Source organism: Eurypyga helias, unplaced genomic scaffold (assembly GCF_000690775.1).
Source record: "Eurypyga helias isolate BGI_N326 unplaced genomic scaffold, ASM69077v1 scaffold15263, whole genome shotgun sequence".
NCBI classification, from domain to species: Eukaryota; Metazoa; Chordata; class Aves; order Eurypygiformes; family Eurypygidae; genus Eurypyga; species Eurypyga helias.
In genome coordinates this window covers 7,245-28,047 of record NW_010243222.1, presented here as the reverse complement: position 1 = coordinate 28,047, position 20,803 = coordinate 7,245, and the positions used below count along the sequence as shown (strand labels likewise).

At 47.1% G+C, this 20,803-nt stretch overlaps 1 protein-coding gene across 1 annotated transcript in view; it reads right to left on the bottom strand.

Annotated features, from left to right (window-relative positions):
• Positions 1-2,966: 2,966 nt before the first annotated feature.
• HEPH (hephaestin) overlaps positions 2,967-20,803 on the bottom strand; it is a 21,772-nt gene continuing 3,935 nt past the window's right edge. The window contains exons 4-20 of the mRNA XM_010149332.1: positions 20,447-20,626; positions 19,771-20,025; positions 19,013-19,181; positions 17,675-17,814; positions 15,235-15,366; positions 14,427-14,638; positions 12,649-12,799; positions 12,124-12,336; positions 11,111-11,321; positions 10,684-10,823; positions 9,644-9,775; positions 9,120-9,226; positions 8,132-8,357; positions 6,526-6,665; positions 5,992-6,154; positions 4,780-4,812; positions 2,967-3,211 (exon numbers count right to left, since the gene is read on the bottom strand). Coding sequence (XP_010147634.1) covers positions 2,967-3,211; positions 4,780-4,812; positions 5,992-6,154; positions 6,526-6,665; positions 8,132-8,357; positions 9,120-9,226; positions 9,644-9,775; positions 10,684-10,823; positions 11,111-11,321; positions 12,124-12,336; positions 12,649-12,799; positions 14,427-14,638; positions 15,235-15,366; positions 17,675-17,814; positions 19,013-19,181; positions 19,771-20,025; positions 20,447-20,626 — 2,849 coding nt within the window. The remainder of the gene's footprint in view (positions 3,212-4,779; positions 4,813-5,991; positions 6,155-6,525; positions 6,666-8,131; positions 8,358-9,119; positions 9,227-9,643; positions 9,776-10,683; positions 10,824-11,110; positions 11,322-12,123; positions 12,337-12,648; positions 12,800-14,426; positions 14,639-15,234; positions 15,367-17,674; positions 17,815-19,012; positions 19,182-19,770; positions 20,026-20,446; positions 20,627-20,803) is intronic.

The window sequence follows — 20,803 nt, the reverse complement described above, 5'->3', positions numbered from 1 at the left end:
GAGCCATGTTAATGGATCATTTGAGCACTTCTAATCCTTTTCAGTGCATATTATCTCAAACCATTTCTCTTGCACCACTCCAGAACAGAGCTTCACGGTAGCTAGGTTACACTGCACTGGCAAAAGAAGCGGGAGCACTCGCACGACTTACTGCCTCAGCTCTGCGTGGGAGCTGTTGCCATCCCAGTGTCTCCCTGTGGAGCAGCACCGAGACCCCGATCCTGCCCACCCTGCTGTCGTATAGGGAAGGTGACCCCTTGGTAGCCATGCGTGCATCAGGGATAAGCACAAACAAGACACTGGAGGATGCTCAGACAGGCCTGCTGCCAAAGCAGGCGCATTTGTTCGCAGGCTCCAGCTCAGCCACCAGAACGGTGGAACATCTCTCCTCCTCCTCGTACGCCCACCAGCTGGGAGAGCCAACTTCTGATTAGAGGCAGTTGTGAAGTTGCTGATAAATTGTTCTTTGTCACAGTTTGTTGCAACAGAGTTTCAGAAAAAATGATCTGTTTTGTCCAAAGCTTTCCCTGGAGTTTTCAGTCTCTCAGTTTTCTCCTTATCAAAGGACAGAGTCTTTTCCAAAACAGCCCCTCAGCTGAGGTGTCCTTAGGATGTGGGCTTGAGTATCCTAACTACCAACACTGGAGAAGAGGCCTCTGCCACTCATGCTCCATTTGGCCCCCAAAAAAATGTTACACTGGAGGAATTTTGGCAGGCTGCTGTCTAAGGAATGCACGCAAATCTGCAGACCCAGCTCCAGTCGCTGGGCTGCCCTGCTTTGGAGCCAGGGCTGAAACTCCAGTCTGCTGCCGGCCAGCTTAGTGCCCTGGCTACAGAACTGAAGAAAGGGTGACTTCCCTCCTTCTGCTTCCTGAAGAAAGTAAAATACATTTACAGTAATTCTTTTGTCTCAGTGTGGGCTCAGAAAATTTTTGATCTGGGTGGGTTTTTGTTGGTGGTTTTTTTTTTCCCCCCCCTCCCCACAAGCCAAGTTGGTAGGAGTTGAAGATTTTCCTGCACAGTTCTTACTTCTGGTGACGTAGTTTCTATAAAGCAACCAGGACTGGGGGGGCTTGTAAACCTCTGGTTTGCAACAGCAGCTGAACCAGAGTTGACAATGAGCAAAGAGTACCCATGTTCAGAGCATACAGCAGCCCTCCAGCTCCTCACCAGGCTTAATGAAGTATAACGAAAGGAAATTAATGAGCTTTGTCCCCACTGCCAAAGGAAAGGGCAGCTGGAAATACGCAGGAACCAAATATGAATTGAGCATGATTAAGTATGTTGTAACTATTGTTCTGAATAAAATGGAGCTGTTTTACCTAAATAGCCTACAGCAGTCCCTTGTCATTACAGCCATTTAGCTGGCTCTGCTTTAATTGCCTCTGAAAGCCACCCAGAATGGATTTCTTTTACACCCTTTCCAATTTAAAACTGGGGACAGAAATATATAAGCACTAACCTGCATCCATTTAGCTAATGGGGATGCGGTGGGTGAGCCAGGAAGATAGGTGTTTCATAGGGAACCGCTTGGTACCTGGCATGCAGGGCAATGCCACTGTGCTGTGTGGGCACGGCTGCCACTGTAGGACGGCTGCCACAGCATGAGGGGTGGGCTACAGAGCTCTGGGGTTAGTCACGCGCTACACCACCCACCCCCACAGTTTGGCTCCTGGCAGGCAGCTGTACCGGAGAGAGCAGGCACCACAAGGTGCCCAACCCCAACCCAAAGGCACGTCGGGGGCTGGAGAAGAGACACTGCATCCCCATCCCCTCCTAGCTCCCAGCAGGGACCCCCAGCACCCAGCTCCTCTCCCCAGGGGGACTGTCATTAGCAGCAGAGGGCTCAGCAGACAGCACTGCTCCATGAGCAGTTACCAGGACAGGCCCTTCCATCCCAAACACGGGCGATGCTGTGCTATCTAACCGACAAGGGTTCCCTTACACAAACCCTCGTTACAGCAAGCATTCCCTTATCTCAGCAGGCTACCACAGTTGTAGTCCGTGGGCTGTGGCTTATTTGCTCCACGCTGCTAAATTCCACCAGCACTTCAGCCTTCTTCACTGTTGCCACATTCGCCTGGACAAACCTGCCATTGCAGCAGGATGGGGGAAGCACTCCCTGCCGCCCCCTCTCCCAAGCATAAACTCCAATTCACACAGGACTGAGTCTTTGGCTTGGCTCACAGCAGTAACGCGGCAACAGCTCCGCTCTGGAGATAACCACAGCAAAATGTATTTGAAAGAAATACACAGGTGCTGAGGTACAGCCCTTCACGCACACAGACCGACACAACTGCGATGCAGCGAAGTCACCAGGATGCTCTGCAGCCCTTGGAAAAACATGCTGCTGAGAACAGAAGGATGTGTCACAGCAAGGCTGATGGTGAGGGACAGCTGCTGCCACAGTCCTTGATGGAGGTATCACACCGTAACACATACTGCCCTAAATCTGCATCCCTCCAATTACACAAAAAAAAGCAATCCAAATCTAAAGTAACATTTTCTTTTCTGTATTCTTAATTAATTAAAAAAATATTATCTTCTCCCATCAGATTAATTACTTTAAAGGCTCGGAGTTTCTTGGGAGACAGTTCCCAGTTCAGCTCTAGCAATGCAGCAAGACTGAATCTGGCCTAAGCTAGTCTGTTGAGAAAAACCAAGTGGAGTTGTTCTGGAGAGAAGAAAATAGGGGAAACGTCTCCTCTCTTCTTGGGGAAGAGGAGTATTTTAGAAGGACCTTTTTACTCGTTCCTTGTTTTCAGTCAGTTCAAAGGTTCCTCGGATTTTTCCTGAACAGGTATTTGCTTTGCAGAGTGCTGAGGAAGATATATGAAGACATCAGGGATCCAGCTTTCACTCCTTAGCTTCTAGAAGTACAGTGTACGATTGAAACAATGCCCCAAAATCTTTGCTGTGGACAACGACCCAGCATCTGCTCACAGCTTGAAGTTTGTACATGGTTTTTATAGCCCTGAATTCTTTTTAGACATCAGTTTGAATCCGTCATCCAGGATGGACCTCCGATTGCGTCTTAACCTCTTTTGCCTCTCAAGATAGATGACCACTCCTATGAGAAAGCAGGCAAACAGGAAAAGCACCGTTCCTGTAACGGTTAGAGCAATGACTGTGGCCTCTATCTGCCCTTGAGCCAACTCAGCTCCAAAAAGCATGATCTTCTGGGACTCATCCTTATCCTTAGAAGGCAGCTCTGCGAGACAAACAAAAGATAGTTCCAGTGAGAGACTGAAATACCACAACTGAAAGGTTCCAAGAAATATAAAAAATAGGAGCAAAAAAAGACCCAGCACAATCAAACCAAGTCAAAGGAGACCCAGTCCCTATCCATCCAACAGACCCTCATCCCTGAGGTCACACAGAAATTTGAGAATGCATGGTTCTGTGCCTAATCCACTCCATCCCAGGACCTCACTGTGTCACAGCTATTAAGACCAATCTCGTAACCAGTGCTGTCCCCACTCACGAGGGAGGTGATCTGAAGTTGTGTGGGGAGTCAGTGGCTGGGCTAGGAACAGAACAGAGGTGAGAACTGCATCCAGACTGGGGCTGCTGTGAGTTCTCCACCCTACTCCAAGCTCCCCACGCACATGGCTGTTGTCCTAACCACCAATTTTCAGAGTGTTCTTGCTCAGTCATGCCATTGGTGAGTCACTTTGGCTCCTGACCTCTTATGCTTCCACACAGGGGCAGCAGAAACCTTTTGAGAAAAGTGGCTATTTGCACAGGCAACAACTGTCGAGCAAGGTTTTTCCCTGGTGAGGACATACAGGCTGATGCCTGAACATGGTATAAACCAATTATTTAATATTGTCACTACTGCTCTGACACATTTCCTACTCCTCTTCTTTACATCCAATTTGAGTGATGAAAACATTCTTGGGAAGAAAAAGACTGAAACATAAGAGAAAGACTGAAGACTTGTAAGACGGCTGTATTTTCAGCTGATCTGAGCTCAGCTGGATTTATTCACAGCAGCTAAAAAATGGAGTTCTGGAAAAAGATGAAAAAACAGGGAAAGAAATCACCACCACAAACTATTTAGACTTTTACCCTAGAAAATTTTAAAGGGATGTTATCTACTGCTCCCCTTCTCCCTGGTGCTGCTCAACCAAATGTCTTCTCACACCTCTTAAGACACCTGGAAGACCCAGGGCACATGCTTAGGCTCTTTCCTTGGGGGAAGAACAGACCAGAAGGCAGATGTGCTCGTTTGCATGCTGACTCAGTCCCTTCAGCTAGTAAGGGCAAATGTAAAAATTCCTTAAATTCCATTGACAGCCCAAGACGGGAGGACAACTAATCCAAAGCAACCCTTGGGTTTTGATTGAAACTGATAAGAAAAATCACCTCCTCTGCAATACTCTCCTTCAAAACCCTTGGAATCTCCACCAGTTTCTAAGCTTGCATTCTCCTCTGAAGATGAATCTATACACAGCAAGCACAGCAGGACGTGAGGGCACTAAACTTTTTGACCTAACATGGTCAAACAAGCCTAACAAGCCCAACTCCCTTACTTTTATCATCAGAGCACAGACATTTGGAGGACTGATAAACAAACCAACCTAGAACCCTCCCTGTTATCCATCAGCAGCCAGGCCTCAGACTAACACACTGCCCAGCCTGTCAGAGAGGCTGTAAGTGGTGTTTGCGCTCCTCCCTTCTCCTTGTACAGATCCAAAGCTCTGTACTGATCAGAGATCTCCCTTCCTCCTCCGCCTCACACACCAACAGTATTTAGCAGTCCAACAAACACCGTACCTGCAATGTGGTTTACAACTTCAAGCTCTGGCTCTGAAAGGAAACAAAAAAGAGGGTGAGAAAGTGTTGGGCTTAACAGTAGAGTCTCAAGAACATGGCATGTTTGGCAAGGATCAGATCCAGAGGCAGCATGGTTTTCCAAGGCTTGCAGGTTTTCTTTTCTCCTGTCAATGTTTTTTCCCTCTCTGCATCACACCGAGAGTGGTTTTGTATTACCTGCTTCAAGAGCAGACCCACTCCTGCTGCACAACACTTTGATCGTGCTTTTCTTGCAAAGCACACAAAAGTGCCTCAGTGTGTGGGGGGCTGACCGCGGCCGGCTGGGTTGCTTGCTCACCCCCCTCAGTGAGATGGTGAGGGGAACAGAAGGGCAAAAGGAAAAAAAAAACCTTGTGGGTTGAGAAAAAGACAATTTGATAAGTGAAGAGAAAAAACCAAAACCACAAACCAAAAAAACCAAACCAACCCAAGTGCAAAAAGCAGTCACTCGCCACCAGCAGACCCATGTCCAGCTAGTCCCTGAGCAACGGCTACTTTGGAAAAACTCCCCCGTTTTTATCGCTGAGCATGATGTTGTATGGCTTGGAATATCCCTTGGTCAATTCGGGTCGCTGTCCTGCTTGTGTCCCTTCCCTGCCTCTTGCCCACCCCAACCTACTGAGTGAGAAACAGAGGAGACCTTGATGGTGTGCAAGCACTGTTCAGCAACAGCTAAAACAGCAGTGTATTATCACCTCTGCTTTGGTGACAAATCTGGCACACAGCACCGTATGGGCTGCTACGGAGAAAATTAATGCCCTCGCAGCCAAACTCAGTGCAGTTTCACTCGCCTCTGAGCGCCTTCCAGTGTTTCCTGGTGAAATGAGAAGCCTTAGGATGTGCATTTAGAATACAGGTAATGTTCTTAGTAAGAACAATTAGTAGCTGATGGCTGAACATGGCTTCTCAGACACAAGCCAAAATACAACTCGTAATAATAGCGTAGGCAATGTAAAACCCTGAAACCAATTTGTTATTAGCTCCAGCTGTAGGTATTGCCATATTCAAATGGAAAGTGTTAAATTAATAGTACTTAAGTAATTATATATGCTACTAACTGGCTGTTTATGGTATGTAAGAGTTTTAAGTGTGATGCAAACGCTCAGAATTCAGCAGTAGTAGTAGGAAGTGGTGTTAAATGTTTTGCAGTCACAATCAGCGATAGCTCCCTACCTGGTCTGGGCAAGACGGTGAAGAGTATCTCCATACCCGCATGAATATGGTCAGACACATGACAGTGAAGCAGCCATGTCCCAGGGTTCCCCACCAACATCTCCACCATTTCAAAGGTCCCAGGGAACAGATCCACAACATCTGCTCGGTAGCTTTTGCCATTCTGTCCAAGGGAAGGGATGCTGTTAGCATGCAGTGCTCAGTGCATCTTTTCAGAAAGCAACTTCTGTCAGTGTCACTGGAGAACACTTCAGTGCTGCTACACCTCTTAAAAGCTCAAAACAAGATTTGAAAGAGCAGCTCCAGGGCTGTAGCTGGGAAAGCAAACAATATGGTAATGCCTAATCCTAAGAAGGGTTAAGGTGGACATATCAGCACAACAGAGGCTCAGGGAGTCAGTCAGATGTGTAAAATCACATCCCTCTCCTAGTTGGCTGAAGCTGCTGTGGAGTCACTCAAGAAGTTCAAGTCCATCGAATCAAGCAAAAGTGATATCAGTGGTCAGTGTCTGCTTTATCATCAGCAGGATATTACCTTGTATATGAAGGTCTCAGCATGAAAATGGACTGTGTGGACATCAATCTCCTGACCCATTCCCAGCAGGTACCAGTTCACCCACTCACCCTGGAACATGGTCAGCCCAGGCAAGTTCGCATAGACCCTCCCATTGATTGCTGTGCAGTAAATAACAAAGAGAGTAGGAAAGGCTGTTACTGAAACGGTAAAGATGCTGAACCATTTTTCAGAGCAAGAACATGCAGGGAAAGATAGATGCTACAAAGCTCATATGGCAACCAATGCATTGGTTAGTGGCTTCCATAGGACAGTCCCCCAAGAGTTTGGCAGTCCTCTCTCCAGCTCAGCTACTTATCCACTCCGTTAACAGACAGGGAAAGCAAAATTACTTGCATCCAAGGCCACGCTCAAATAAATCTCAAAAACTGCTTCTTCCTGAAAACCTGCAGTCAGCCAGCACAAATAGTTGGTTGTAGAACTCATGGTGTAAAAATGGCCTTCTTAGCCCAGTGATAGGGAAATACGTATATATCTACACACACATAAATCTGAACAATTTACTTGCTGAACAATGAAAACAGGCAAATCCTGCCAACAGGCAACCCTGTCATTCTAAGGGTCTCATGTTGCGTGTACACATTACATGCTGATCACTTGTAAAATCACTACATGGCAGGACTTTATTTCATAATCAGCACAGCAAGAAGGAATTCTGCTTTGACTACAAATGCAGGAAAGGGACCGAAACAGTGAGTGAGCTGAGTGCAATGGCACGCACGTGGAAACACACACGTTCAGATGACAACACAGGGAATAAGATGAGAAGAGACAATGATCTGAGGGCAGGAACACTGGTGTTTTACTCCCAAATCTGCCATAGGCACTTTCTGTAGCCCAAAACAAGCATCCAACTTCAGTCTGTTGGTTCTGCTAGCTGTAATATTGGGTCAACAACTACAACGATAGACATTTATATTTGGAGATTGTTTATAACACCTGTACAAACCCAGTAGTAATGACAACACACAACACAGCTCTTCACTATTCATATCTCAACAACTGCCAAGGAGCTTGTTTTGCTGAGAACATTTTAGATAGATCCAGATACAATATGGAGAAAACCACCATAAATAACATATTAATTTATAAAAATGTGTTCAACCTACTATAACAGAAACAGCATTTTTGGTAATCAGCTAAAACAACTGAGCCACATATTGCAACCACATAGCTCAGTCAATTAATTTGAAAACTAACATATTCTAATGATCCTGAGACGAACAGAATTAAATGAGTCTGACATGTTAAATTCACATTTGATTTTATTTCCTGCCCCGAGTCACTTGGACACGCTCTATGGCACCTATCTTGCTATTCCTCCTGACAGGGGCAACCCTAACAATTAGCCTTCATTGTAGATCAAAGATTTCTGCTGTATATGTGCTGCGATATTGAGAACGACAGGCAGTTTAATTCTGTTCGTAACACTGGCAATGGAAAAGGATGAGGGCATTCACTAGGAGTCAGGGTCCTGGGTTTTGAGTAGCTGACTACTTATAGAGGTCCCAGAATCATCAAATTGGTGTAGATAGTAACAAGCGCTTAGGTGCCTAACGGGCATTACCATGCATTTTGTTGCTTTCCATAAATTTGTCATCCAGCAGGTTGATCTCCTTGTGATTTCCCTTACTGTAACGTTCCACATTCTCCTCCAAGTACCAGGACTTATTTTCATCAAAAACCAGGAACAGTAGAGCAAACTCCCTCTTGACATCCTTCCTGATCCCATCTGACTGCAGAACCCCTCTCTGGCAGATCTTCAGGGGTCCAATCAGACCGCTGTACATATCCTAATTGGAATGAAGGAGAAAAACCTCTTGAGACAAGGATCTTCCCACCCTCTCTTTTGTACACAGCTCTTTGACTTTCAGCAACCATACTTTCTGCTCCCTGCGTCACCCCGCTTAAAACAGACGGTGCCACTGTGTAAATACTCTCATTGGTGCAAATCAGCTGCCAAAGCACAACGGCAGAGAATATACATGCTCTCATGAACGCAAATACAAAAGTCATAAATATGAATGATATCAAAGTATTCTCCGCTCTGTGGCTGCAAAAACATCTGCAACTTGAGATAAAAAGGCAATGATCTCTGGGTTGAATGTGATGGTTTATTGGAGGATCCTCCAGGTTGCTTCCCTGTGAAATCAGTGCTATGGCAATTGATCATAGCAATGCTCAAATCCTCCTGCTTTATGCACGGGGCCTAATTTTGGACGATTTCTGTCTTTCTTCACTCCCCCTATGGCTCTCACTAACAAAAAAACATGACTTACTGGGAGATGTTCTCATATCCTGCAAATAACTGAAGGAAGGTTAGTGTCAAGGAGACAGTTGAATTGTTTTATGAAGGTTTGTGTTTGGAAAAAGTAAGGAAAATCAGGACAAATTTGGAGGATGTCTTCTCCCAGGAGAATGCTAGACATGTCACCTGGTGGTTCTTCTACCTCTCAGCTGGGCCAATCTCTAAACTGAATCCAGCTCATGTTGTTTTCTAGAGGGGGTGAAAATTTGGTCTAACTGGGCTTTTCCGGTTCTAACTTCTATTTTACCTTTACTGGGTCCACCATGGAGTAGTAGATCCAAGGAACACAGGCTGAATCATTTGGTCCTGGACCAGATCTCTCGGGAACTTCCCATCGGTAGGTCACAATGTCACCTGAGTGACAAAGAAGCAGCATTAACACCAGTGTGATCCCAAAGAGTGGCAGGCTTCCCCCGTCATGGGCCATCAGCCCAGGGCTACCAAAGACTGACTGAGCTGTGAACTGCCATCATCTTTCTCCTTCCTACCCACAGGCCGCACTCAGAAAGGCAAAGGCTGCACAGAGAAAATTTTGTGCTGCGCTTAACCCAGAAGTCAGAGCAGAATATGAACTCCCAAGGCTGCAGTTCCCACACAGGTGGTATCATTAAAACCACAGTGAACTTGAAAGACCAGTTACTGTTCAGTTCTGGTTCTCTGCCGTAAGAGAACACATACACCTCTGCCTGCCTAAGGAAACCAGCCTATCTATATGACAAAATCAGCTTTGCACCCCATGTGGGAACACAGCTGGAGACCACAGTGACTTACCAGGGTTTGCTACTTGTGGCTGTCCCGTCTCCTTTTCCAGCACCCCATGTGCGTGAATGGAGTAGGGTCGCGTGGCATTGTTCTTAAACACGATGTTGATAATATCTCCCACTTCTGCCCACAGAAAAGGACCTTAATATGGGAAGAACGTACTCTGAGACCAGCAAAAACTGTCAGTGTACCTCATGAGGATATTCCCACCTCTCTCTCACACCTCCCCAGACATAAGCCCTTATAATATTTTTGTTACCCTCCCTCTTCTCTACCTTATCTCTACCTCCCAAAAAGAGATTTAGAGGTCAGTCCCAATTCAAGTAAGTCTCTGAAAACCACACTGAGTTTCACAATGAGGGAAATGAAGGTTGTTATACACTTTAACAGTGCCCAATACAACTAAGGCTTGATTTCTGAAAATTGCTATGCTAATTTTCACAGCATCTCGATCACACGATGCTCTGGTTTCAAGAAATGTGGTAATATTCAATTTGGCCTGAGAGTGTCACAAATCAGAGTTGCAGCCTATTTTGAATGGCATATCCTGCCTCAGCCTTGCTGTGCTGACATCACTTATGGCCCTGTGTTCATAACAGAGCTGTGTCTCCACAGCCTCCCATCGGACATTGTAATGTCCTCCAACTCCCAAGGCCTGCCTGCTTTTGCCCCAAAAGCATTTCTCTCACAGCTACAGATTTTTCATGTATATCTCTCACACTGCCCTTTAGAAGTCAGCAGTTATTTCTGTTCTACAGTCAGAGAAATTCAGGTGTGAAACACTTTGCCCAAGACATGAAAGAAAGTTGGCACAAAGGAAGGCATGAGAACCCCATCTTCTCTACTGCAAGCTGTGTTCAGGACCCTCTTTCTCCAAAGCTGTCAGAGCTGGATAGGAGACAGCCTGAATTTCTCCTCACTTGCAACCACAGTAGATGCCCAAGTATCTACGGAGGCCTCCAGATTGCAGCCCTTAGCCACTGAAGCTCTAGAGTCCACATCCCATTGCTGTGTGAGTGGAAGATGTAACCCTCTGCACATAACCTTACCTAGTATCCCTAGGTGTTCATCACCATTTATCCTGGCCTTGGGGGTCTGGAAAGTCCCATCGGTGTACTCCCTGTAAACTGCTTTCTTGTACCTGGAGCCAAGCAGTCCATTCTCATTGCTCAAAAACACATCGGCGTAGCTGAGAAATGCAGAATGAGTGATGAGATACCCAGAAGTTCACAAGGAAAAACCAGCTAGGGGGTAAAACCCCCCAGGCAGGGGGTTCACTAGTTGAATGGGTTTGCCAGAGACCTGCTTTGGCTGCAAAGGTGGGTGCAGTGATGCAGGGAGCCTCAGCAGCGGCACCACCAGCAGTAGCCTAAGCACCATGTCACAAGATGGCCAAGACACCTAACAGCCTTCACCACGAGAAACTGTCTACTAAGAAAAACTTTGCCAAAGGCTTCCCCAGAAGAAGGGCTCTACCTTTCCGCAGAATGCTTGTGCCGTTCCTTCTCCCAGCTTCGGTCTGGCGCATAGTCCCACTCCACCTCCTCTGCCACAATGTAGTATGTCCGCACCCCCTTGTACCGAAGGGCGGGAGCAGGATCTCTTTTTCCACACTTGGAAACGGAGTAGCGTTCCCTCATCCCAGCCTGGTAGTGATTGCTCGTCTGGCAGTAGATCTCAAAAGTCCCTGAGGGAGGCAGCACGACCAAGGAAATCAGCTGCTTTTAAAGATCCCAGGAAACAGCTGCTTCCCTACAGAGCTTGTGACGTGGCTGACATTGGTATGTGTGTATCTGGGTGTTTGTTTAGGCAGCTTGGTTGCCACTGGCCGAGATTAAAAGGGGTTGTTAGAGCAACCACGCAGGAATGGCACAACAAAATCCTACATAAAAATCATCTCAGGAGACTTTCTTACACAATAACCAGCTTGAAGAAGAAGACGTGAGGAAACCAATCAAGTGATAAAACTGCTGAGATGATGGTTAAGTAAAAGATCTAGCCTGCCAACACGAAAGGGGAGGAGACAACTGGCAGCTGAGGCTATCACATTGTGTGAATAAGACATCATATTGTTTGCCTATCCCACAAACTGGAAGACTGAAGACTGTCATAAACATGAATCTCTGCAAGCCATGGACAGGGGAGTTAAGCTCTGGCAACTGTCTGCTACTTTATTCTGGAAGACATGTTTGCATGTTTCTATGGGTCACAGGCAGCAATGTCCATGGGGACTGTTACTACAGATACTTAATGGGAAGTGACAACCTAGAGAATCAGTCTGGGACAATATGGGACAAGATCCAGTATCTCCTGTTATTCTCCAAAATCACATAAAAAGACAGGAGCTGTGGCCTCATAAATGGGACCAAACAGGATCTAAAACATAGCTCACCTGGTAAGAGCTTACACTGTGCTAAAGAATCAGACACAGGAGCTAATACTACAACAAGAGGCTCTTCCTGCTGCTAGGTAGATAAGCAGGCACTTACCCTTGTTATCAGGTTGCATGTAGGCAGTAGCAAACGTGTGGGGGAACAGATTGGTTGAATCTCTCCGCATCCCATTCATCTGCAGGGTGTTCCCCTGAAACACAGCTCCATGTACATCTGCTTCACTGCCCAAGCCCAGTAAGTGCCAGGACACATTGTCTCCTTCACACACATTCAGCCCAGGCAAGTTACCAAACATAAATCCATTGATGGCTGTAAAGAAGAGAAGAATTAACTCTCTGTGTGGAGATGTCAGCCAAGAGTTTCTTTCTGTGCATACATTTTGACAGGGCAGGCCTGCCAGTGGAAACGTAGCTTGGTTGTAATTCAGCCCCAAATACGCTCGGGACATGTTTCCTCAGGCAGCTGTCCTTCTCTCACGTCCCACCCCCTGTCTCTAGCCTCACTTGATTTCAGGCCAATACAACACAGCCACTCCAGCTTCCCAGCTGAGTTTTTAGGTGATCACCACCCCATATTTTGCAGATTCACTCCCACTGCGTGCAGAACAGCATCAGGCCATACCATGCATCCTGTTTGATTCCTCGAAGCCATCATCCTTTTTCACAGAAGTCTCATCAATTCTCAAGTAGTACTTTATGTTTGCATTTAAATACCAGCTCAGGTTCTCATCAAACACGCTGAAGAGAAGGTAAAATTCTCTGTCGATTCCTTTCTAAGATATAATCATCATAATGGCTGTTAATTTTTGAAATGCACCAATTAACTATCCTTACAGTTAAAGCTGTTTTGCCCAGCTCTCATGTTCCCCTTTATCTTAAAGCTTGGCTCGGGGGGGGCCGAGGCTCTGTCCCGTTACTCATGTTTAATGTTCCTCTTTTGTTTCATGAGAGGTACCACTTGTGGATTTTCCATATTTCACATGAGTAAAGTGATCAAAATCCAGCCAAGGATATGAAGTCATTGCCTCCTTCCCCCACCATCCCCACGTTCAGGTGTAGTTTTCACCACCTGTCCAAATCAGACCTGGGATCAGAGCCCAGCCCAACAGGCAGGCTGATGACTGAATTCCACCCCTCCCTTCTCCTGCCACAGGCCTGGACTGGGGGTTTTGGGTTTTTTGTTACCCTAAATCCTTGAAAACGTTAGTTCTCATAAGAAATGCGTTCCACAGTATGGTGTGTTCCCCCACTAAAAGAACATCCCCACTGCTGTCCAGATTCTCATTCTGGTATCAGTTGCCTCAGCTGTACCCAGGCCGACACCCTGCCGAGAGGGCTAGCGATGCCCAGCCTGCAACACATGAGGAGTGGTCATGCACCTTTCCCAATCAGAGAGTCATTAAAGGGTTGCCTAAGACTGCAGAGCCAGCATTGCTGCCCCAGGTGATCTCCCCCTTTCCAAACAAGTCTGTTTTGCTGACACCCTTTCAATACCTGCAAATGTTTTATCATTATCACAGCTCCTTCACATGGTGGGTTGTGTATATTCATAATCCCCTGCTCAGAAGATTGCCACCCTGTGTAACATGCAGATCTCTTCTGCACTCCAAATCTAGCCACATCGTGCCACCACTGAGACAGAAAGCAAACTCCTCTAGGGAGGGTCTTGTGGCTTGGCCTCACCAGCCACTCGCTGATCTACACCACAAAGTAGGCCAGACAGCACTAGGTTGTTTTTCACAATAAGGCTCTGCTAGTATGTCTTGCACTTCCCCAGTATATTCATTTACTGCCTTCTCTAGGCTTAATGCCATGAGTAGACTATCCCTGAGTGAAACACCAAGAATAAGTTCTAGTTGCCCTTTAGATTTCACCTCTTCCATCAAAAGCATAAAGACTGACACAGATTTTTCACATGCTTTTTTGTAGTCAGCTGGGCTTGAAAATGAACTGATCTTGCAGAAGAAATCCAGTTCACACAAACTTCAAAGCATTTTATCATTCAAGCAAACCACCTGTGACTAAGTAAAAATGTCTTTTCAACATTTCTGAGACTGCAATGAATATTTCACATGCCCCTGCAAGCGGCCTGCTCTGCAAGTCTCAGGACAAAAGCTACCTATAAAGATATATCCAAAGTACATTTGTCCAGCCAAGTTTGCCTCTGAGTTTAAAGCACAGCTCAGAAACCATTTCAAGAGCAGCCCTTGGGAGCCCAAAACACTAGCCATTCCCACCTGAGACCTGAGCACCAGCTGTCCCAACATTAACCTGTCTCGTGGCTTTGATTCGACCATCATACACTTGGTTTTTTTATGTTCCCTCATGTTTTGTTGATGCTTCTTTCTTCACAAGAAAAGAAAGAGCCTGCTAAGTGCATGGTTGGAAAACCACTCTTACCTGTTTGTTGTTCTCATCCAAAGTGCCCGGCTTACAGATGACCAGAGGCCCTACTAAGCCTGAACTGGGGTCTCTGATGGGATTTGCAGCAGAGCTGTACATCCAGGTCAGGCAGGGAGGGTCACTGGACGTGGGACCAACATGCTTAGGCACAGTCCACCGGTACGTGAAGTTGTGCAGTGGTGCAACAGAAACCCCATTCTGCGACAGACCTTTAAAACAGAGATTGGCATGGTTATTCCCAAGGCTCCTGTAGAAACTTGGTCACAACTTCTCACCGGCTACATTAATACTGCGCTTTACTTCATCCATGTCACTAAAATACCCAGCATCTGAGGTGTGATGTGAGCGTGTTTAAGGCACACAGGGAGCTGCTCTCAGTACCATGTAACTTCCTTAGGGACAGGCATGGTGACTGGAACTAATGAAGCTGATCTCACCACATCCTGGGAGATGAATGTTGGAAGCACATGGTTATCTAAGCTGGAATGCACTGGGCATGTTCCTCTGCTCATGAGGTCTCAAACAGCTAGGAATGGTCTGAGCTTTAGTTTACAATTTTGTCTGAAAAATAGCACCTCTGGAACCATACTCCCTCTGGCACCCTCCCTGGGCACTAGTTCAGTGGAAAGCCTCCTTTGGCGAGGCCTCAGGCAGGCTCAGAGGACCAGGCTGGCTTCCACCCAGCTCCTGAGCACATCCAGTCCTTCCCAGCTGCAGAAACTCCCCCGCATGGTGGAGCTCCACAGCCTTGTAACTTCTCTACCAGCATTAGCACTGAATTACCCAAGAAAAGGGAGCTACAAACCATTGTGGTACAGCATCCCCTCCCATTCCTTCCCATAGGACACTCCGTGAGGCTGGATGCTGAAGGGCCAGGAGGCTTTGTTAAAAAACGTCACCAGGATGGTGTCTCCAACTTCAGCTTTGATCACTGGACCTACACAAATAGCAGAGAGAGTATGTCAGAAACTGAGCAACTTCCTGGGTGAGCAGGCACCAAAAGCAGCCAAGGCTACCCTTCACCCCAGCTCGGCGGAGCAGAAGATGCAGAGGAAGGGTGGGTAGCACCTCTTAAGGGCAGTCAGCCCTGACAGCAAGTGCAGGGGGCTGACAAAGAATTCTCTGAAAGCGTTTCAGGTCTGTAGGAGAACTCAAAGATGCTTCAGGACTTCACAGATGGAATACCAAAGTGGCCAAATGTGCTCAAATGCCTGTGTCTCTTGCACACCTACATAAAACCCCCTAAGCCTTCCAAGACCAGCACCTTGGGCCTGAGGTTTGGTTTGTAAAGAAAGGTGCAAGATGCTCTAAGCCCACCGATGTCTGTGAGCCATGGCCCCAGCCAGCTAGAAAGAAACAAGGAGTCTTTAATATGCCTGTCTGTTTCCACCAGCCTGCAGACTCCCAGGCCCACAGATCACTCCTGACAGATGCTGCCGCCTGGCAAAACCAGCAGACTCATGCCCCAGTGTCCATGTGTCTCCACATGCTCAGGTCCCCCAGCAGAGAATGTCCAAAAACCACGGGTAACCATGGCCTCCCCAGACCCTACTCTGTGTCCCAGCAGACTGCTGCCTCGGGGTTCAACATCTCCTTTGGGTAGCTTGGAACCCCAAACCGAGCACTTTGTAAATGCACCAATCGCCTTCCTAATGTGAGAGGGCTCGTCCCAGGCCTGGAGCTGTGTTCCTCTCACCTCCATCAATTAAGATTTAGGGTTGGACTGCTCCTTGCAGTTCAGAGGAACCACATTAGCATGCTGGTCCACAGCAGGGCAATCCCACTGTAACTCTTCTACCAATGAGGCTCCCTCTTCCTCACCTCTCCCCTCCTGGATGGCCCAGACTCCATCACCACTGTTTGTTAAACCTCTCAGGCAAATGATGTAGGCCATAAAACCAACAGACTCTGAACAAAAAACTAGCAACCTGCTGCATGGTTAGCAACCCAGACAGGCTTCCTGTAATGTCTCATAAGCATACAGGACTTTGGGCAGCACCACAGCCAGCCACTGTGAGGGAAAGCACGTGGAGGGCAGCAGGAGCAAGCTGTGGGGTGAGGAAGAGCCCCATGAAGAAAACTGACAGCACTAACAACCAACCACTCGCTCTTCCCCACAGCACAGCTTCGTGGACTTCAGGGCAAGAACAAGCAGCATAAGGCACCGGTGCAGGCCCGTGCAGCGTGGGTTGTCTGCACTGTGCCACATCACGTTCAGCAGCTGCTTCCCCATAACTCTTCTAGACACCCCAGCCACTTTATCAAGTAATTTTTAATTAGCCAGTTCAAATGAGTTCATGTAACTTGCCCCAGAAATGTCACTTGTTTATCTGACTGAGGATTTTCATCAATTAACCCTTCAGTATTTTTAGTTCACCAGTAGAAGGTACCTGTAATTCCTTTCTACAACGCGATAGTCGAGTTTTCCCTCAGTCACTTTCTATAGGAGTGTGGCTGTTGCTGATAATGCTAACCCTTTCTTTTTTTCTCCTTTTCTTTTCCCTGGTTCCCAAGGTCCAGCAAGACACTGCCAGCTCCTGACAGTTACACTGCATCTCTCCCACGCAGAACTCCACCATTCAACTTTTATTCTGCTGTTTATACTTCTCTTTTGCCCCCCTCCGCTATTCTCTCCCCTATCCCAATTTGTATGTTACTCCATGTGCTCTTTTCTCCCATGGCTTCTGCTGGGATTGCTGTGGCTAATTTCTGGTGTCATTAGATAACTAGTCACTGCTGATGCAGGAAACTGGACCACACTTATATGCTTCTACCACATACATCACACACCCACCATTCATTCGCCTCTGCAGACTGCCTATTTTCCTCTCTCATCTTTCTCCACCACTCTCACTGTTACCTGGCTATAACAGACACCACCCACGCAGGAGAGAAAGTTTTCTGTGAGAAACATGGGTTTGTAGCATGTCTTGAAGATGTTCAGTCAAAAACACATAACCAAGGACTATTCTGTGACCTGTTCAGCTCTAGTTACAAGCACTGTGTCCCTCAGCCCTTACTATTAACTTCTGAAGACTGGAAGAATAGTGATTCTGTCCATTCTACCATTCAACACCCCAGGTCTGTTCCCCTGGCTCTTAGAAAGAAGGGCTGTGAAACCCCTCCTGTGTGCCACTCACTGCACCACGAAAACGAGAGGACAGTTACAGCCAACTGGTACTCCCAACATCGGCATTGTTCTCACTGGCACGGAAAGAGGATCTGCGTTGCTGGGTGATTCCTACCAAGTATCCCACGGTGTTTCTCTTCTTCTGACTGCTGCTTTTCCTCACGGAAGCTCTCATCAGTGTATTCCACATATTTTGCCTTCCAATAGACTCCCCCAATTCGGTAGGGGCTACGCTTGAAAAACTGCTCAGCAGGGCTAAATACAAAAAGTAAATGTCAGGTCATTTCTATGAAAATCAGTCCTGTTCCTCTCCTGCTCCCTCTCCCCACGCCCCTCTGGCAAGGCCAGTAGTATCCCGAAAACAAGCATCCTTTCAGACAAGGACAGCATCTCCAGTTTGGAACAAGCACAGCTTGTCTCTATGAAACTTTTTTGTCCTACAGACTCCTCTACCACTACGTTCAGGGAGCACCTCTGGCACGCAGCCCTGTTCCAGCTGGAACAGCCGGGTTTGGTGGCACAGATCTGAATGGCATCTCTACACAAGGTGTGCAAAAGAGGGCAGTGAACAAAACTGCAGTGCAGTACGTGGAAAGGCAGTGCCGAACACCGAGTTCTTCAGAGGCCAGGGGACAACTGCAGTCATAAATGAAAAAACCCTCACACAACAGCTGTAAAGAGACATCTATTTCCTCTGCCACCACCCTCTGGAAACACCCAGACAGACGTGACATGCCTTGCAGGAAAGACAGCTTAGCTACAAGGCCAGCTCACAGGTCTAAGGAGCTTCCGGTTCTAAGGTCTGTAAGAGTTGCTGTGTGGCTTTTGGGTAAATTATTAACTGCTCTGCATTCCTACTCCATCTGAAAGAGGTATATCCTCCCCAACAGCTTCCCAAGGTCGGGAATGGAAAGGGAAGAATGTTTCTGTTAGCCAAAGCCTGAACAGGAAACCACTCACCAGCTGCTATCACAACCATCCACATGTGGGATGGAAGGTTGTCATCGAGGTCACTGCATCCGATTTCCTAGAAATTTCTTGATGCAGCAAGCACATCTGCAGGCTAGCTCTGCCACCCTGTGTCTGCTGCAAGATGTGCTTTCTTAATGCCACATTTAATATATGGATCTCTTCCTAGGTCAGGCGCAGCAAGCAGAAATGAAGCCCAGAGACAGATGTGGCAGCTCATGTTCTACATAAGCTGGGACTCCAGGAGTCTGTGGGCAAGGCCATGAACCTAGCACCGCTCTCAGTACAGTCCAGCTACATTTCTGCATCTACAGTTTAGAGGCCTACATTTCCACATGAGGTGATCTGCCTTCCCAGGAAATACACTCTAAGTGAATTGCAGTCATGTATTTTGAGAACAAAGAAATTCCACATTTTCCTTAGCAGCCTCCTGACAGACCACAGACCCCCAAACACTGCCCTAGCCCATCAGCCTCTTGCTTACCTGTCTGCTTCACTCAGCAGTTTCCCACTGCTTTGGTCGAGCCCTGAAGGTGCATAGTCCCACTGCACTTCCTTTGCAGCTATGTAGTACTTCCGAACTCTCCCTTCCAGGGTGGATGCTGGAGCTTGCCGAGAACAGGGCCGGACTTCGTAGAGTGCCCCCATCCCAGCTGTCCAAGACATGGTGGAGGACACACAAGCTTAACCTCTCTCAGCCAGTATGACCAGGCAATGAACACAGTCCCACAGTCCTACCACGAACTGGACACTCCTCCCCTGTTGTCCCAAAAGGCACAGGGCTAGGAGAAGGCAGTTAGGTGCTTCCCACAGCAAGGAGTTTGTGTTAGCAAGCAGAGCTTCTAACATTAGACGTTGGATGCTATGGAAGTATGGACAGAGAGAGAATAGAGTCTTCTGTGATCCTCAGATGTACCATGCAAGTGCCTCTTACAGGGACTAGAACTCTTAAGACACTCCCTCATCTTACATTCAGCTGTACCAAGCTTATTGTCTTCACCATTGATGGCAACGTGGAACATCACACAGCGGTACAAGTCATCCCCAGTAAGTCTGTCCCGCACATTAATAATCAATTCAGCCCAGTTTATACAAGACAAGGAATCAACCCATTCATCTATGGATGTTTTTAGTGGGAATGCTGCTCAAGGCACTCTCCCTTACCATGTTATGCATTATGGGACCATACTGGGAGAAAAAAGTGAGCCTGCAGAGTGCAGGACATTGCAACCTCTGCCTTACCTTGTACGTGATCATTGATCTGACAGCTCAGTAGCCATTTCCCAGGGTTACTGGGAATCATGTCTGCTGTAACAAAAGTGGCTGGGAAGAGGCTGGCCACATCTGTCCTGTGGCCTCGAATATTGAGCATTTCTCCATGAAAATAGGCTGTATGAACATCAATTTCATTGCCCATCCCGAAGAGGTGCCATGAAACGTAATCGCCAGCACACATCGTCACTTCAGGGAGGTTCCCAAACACATAACCGTTAATAGCTGCAAAACCAAACATGCCAAATCAGAGATTAGAAAAGGGGCGTTGAGAGCTTCTGACAGCAAGTTACAGTACAGACATGTTTTGAGGATGGACCTAACTCAAACTTATCCGCCTCTTCTTGTTCTGGATAGCCCAGCTCCACAGCTCATTCCTAACATGAAGTATATTCAAAACCTCCGAGCAACTAACAAAGGTTCACTCAAGCCAAAGATTAAATCAAAATAACTTCGTTCTTCTGGAGTTGTTGCACAGTCCCCGTGATATTGTTTACCTAGCACATGACCTCAGAGCTTGCCATCTCCCTTCTCCCTTCTACCCACACCCCGGCATACAACAGCAGAAAGTGCATTTCAAGATACCAGGGCACTGACACCCCTGGAGTGTCTGAGCAGTCAGTGGCTTCATGAAGGTGACACTGACCATGCATTTTGTTGCTCTCTTGGAATTCCTCCTCTTCTTTGTCTACAGAGCCTGGATCTGTGCAGAATGATGCTATGTTCTCATCCAGGTACCAGCTTAGGTTTTCATCCACCACACTGAACATCAGAAAGAAATCAATGTCCACATCCTGGCGTCTTTGAGAGCTGCCAGTCAGTATTCCTAGGGTGAAAGAAAAGATGAATGAATACACACCCATGCAGAAAAGCAGACGTCAGTCAAGGGATTAAAACACCAATAGAAAGTAACCCTTATCACACGAGTTAGACACAGACGCTTTCCCCACCATCCTAGCTCAGCTCATTGCAGACTTCCAAGCAAGCTCACTCTTTTCTAATA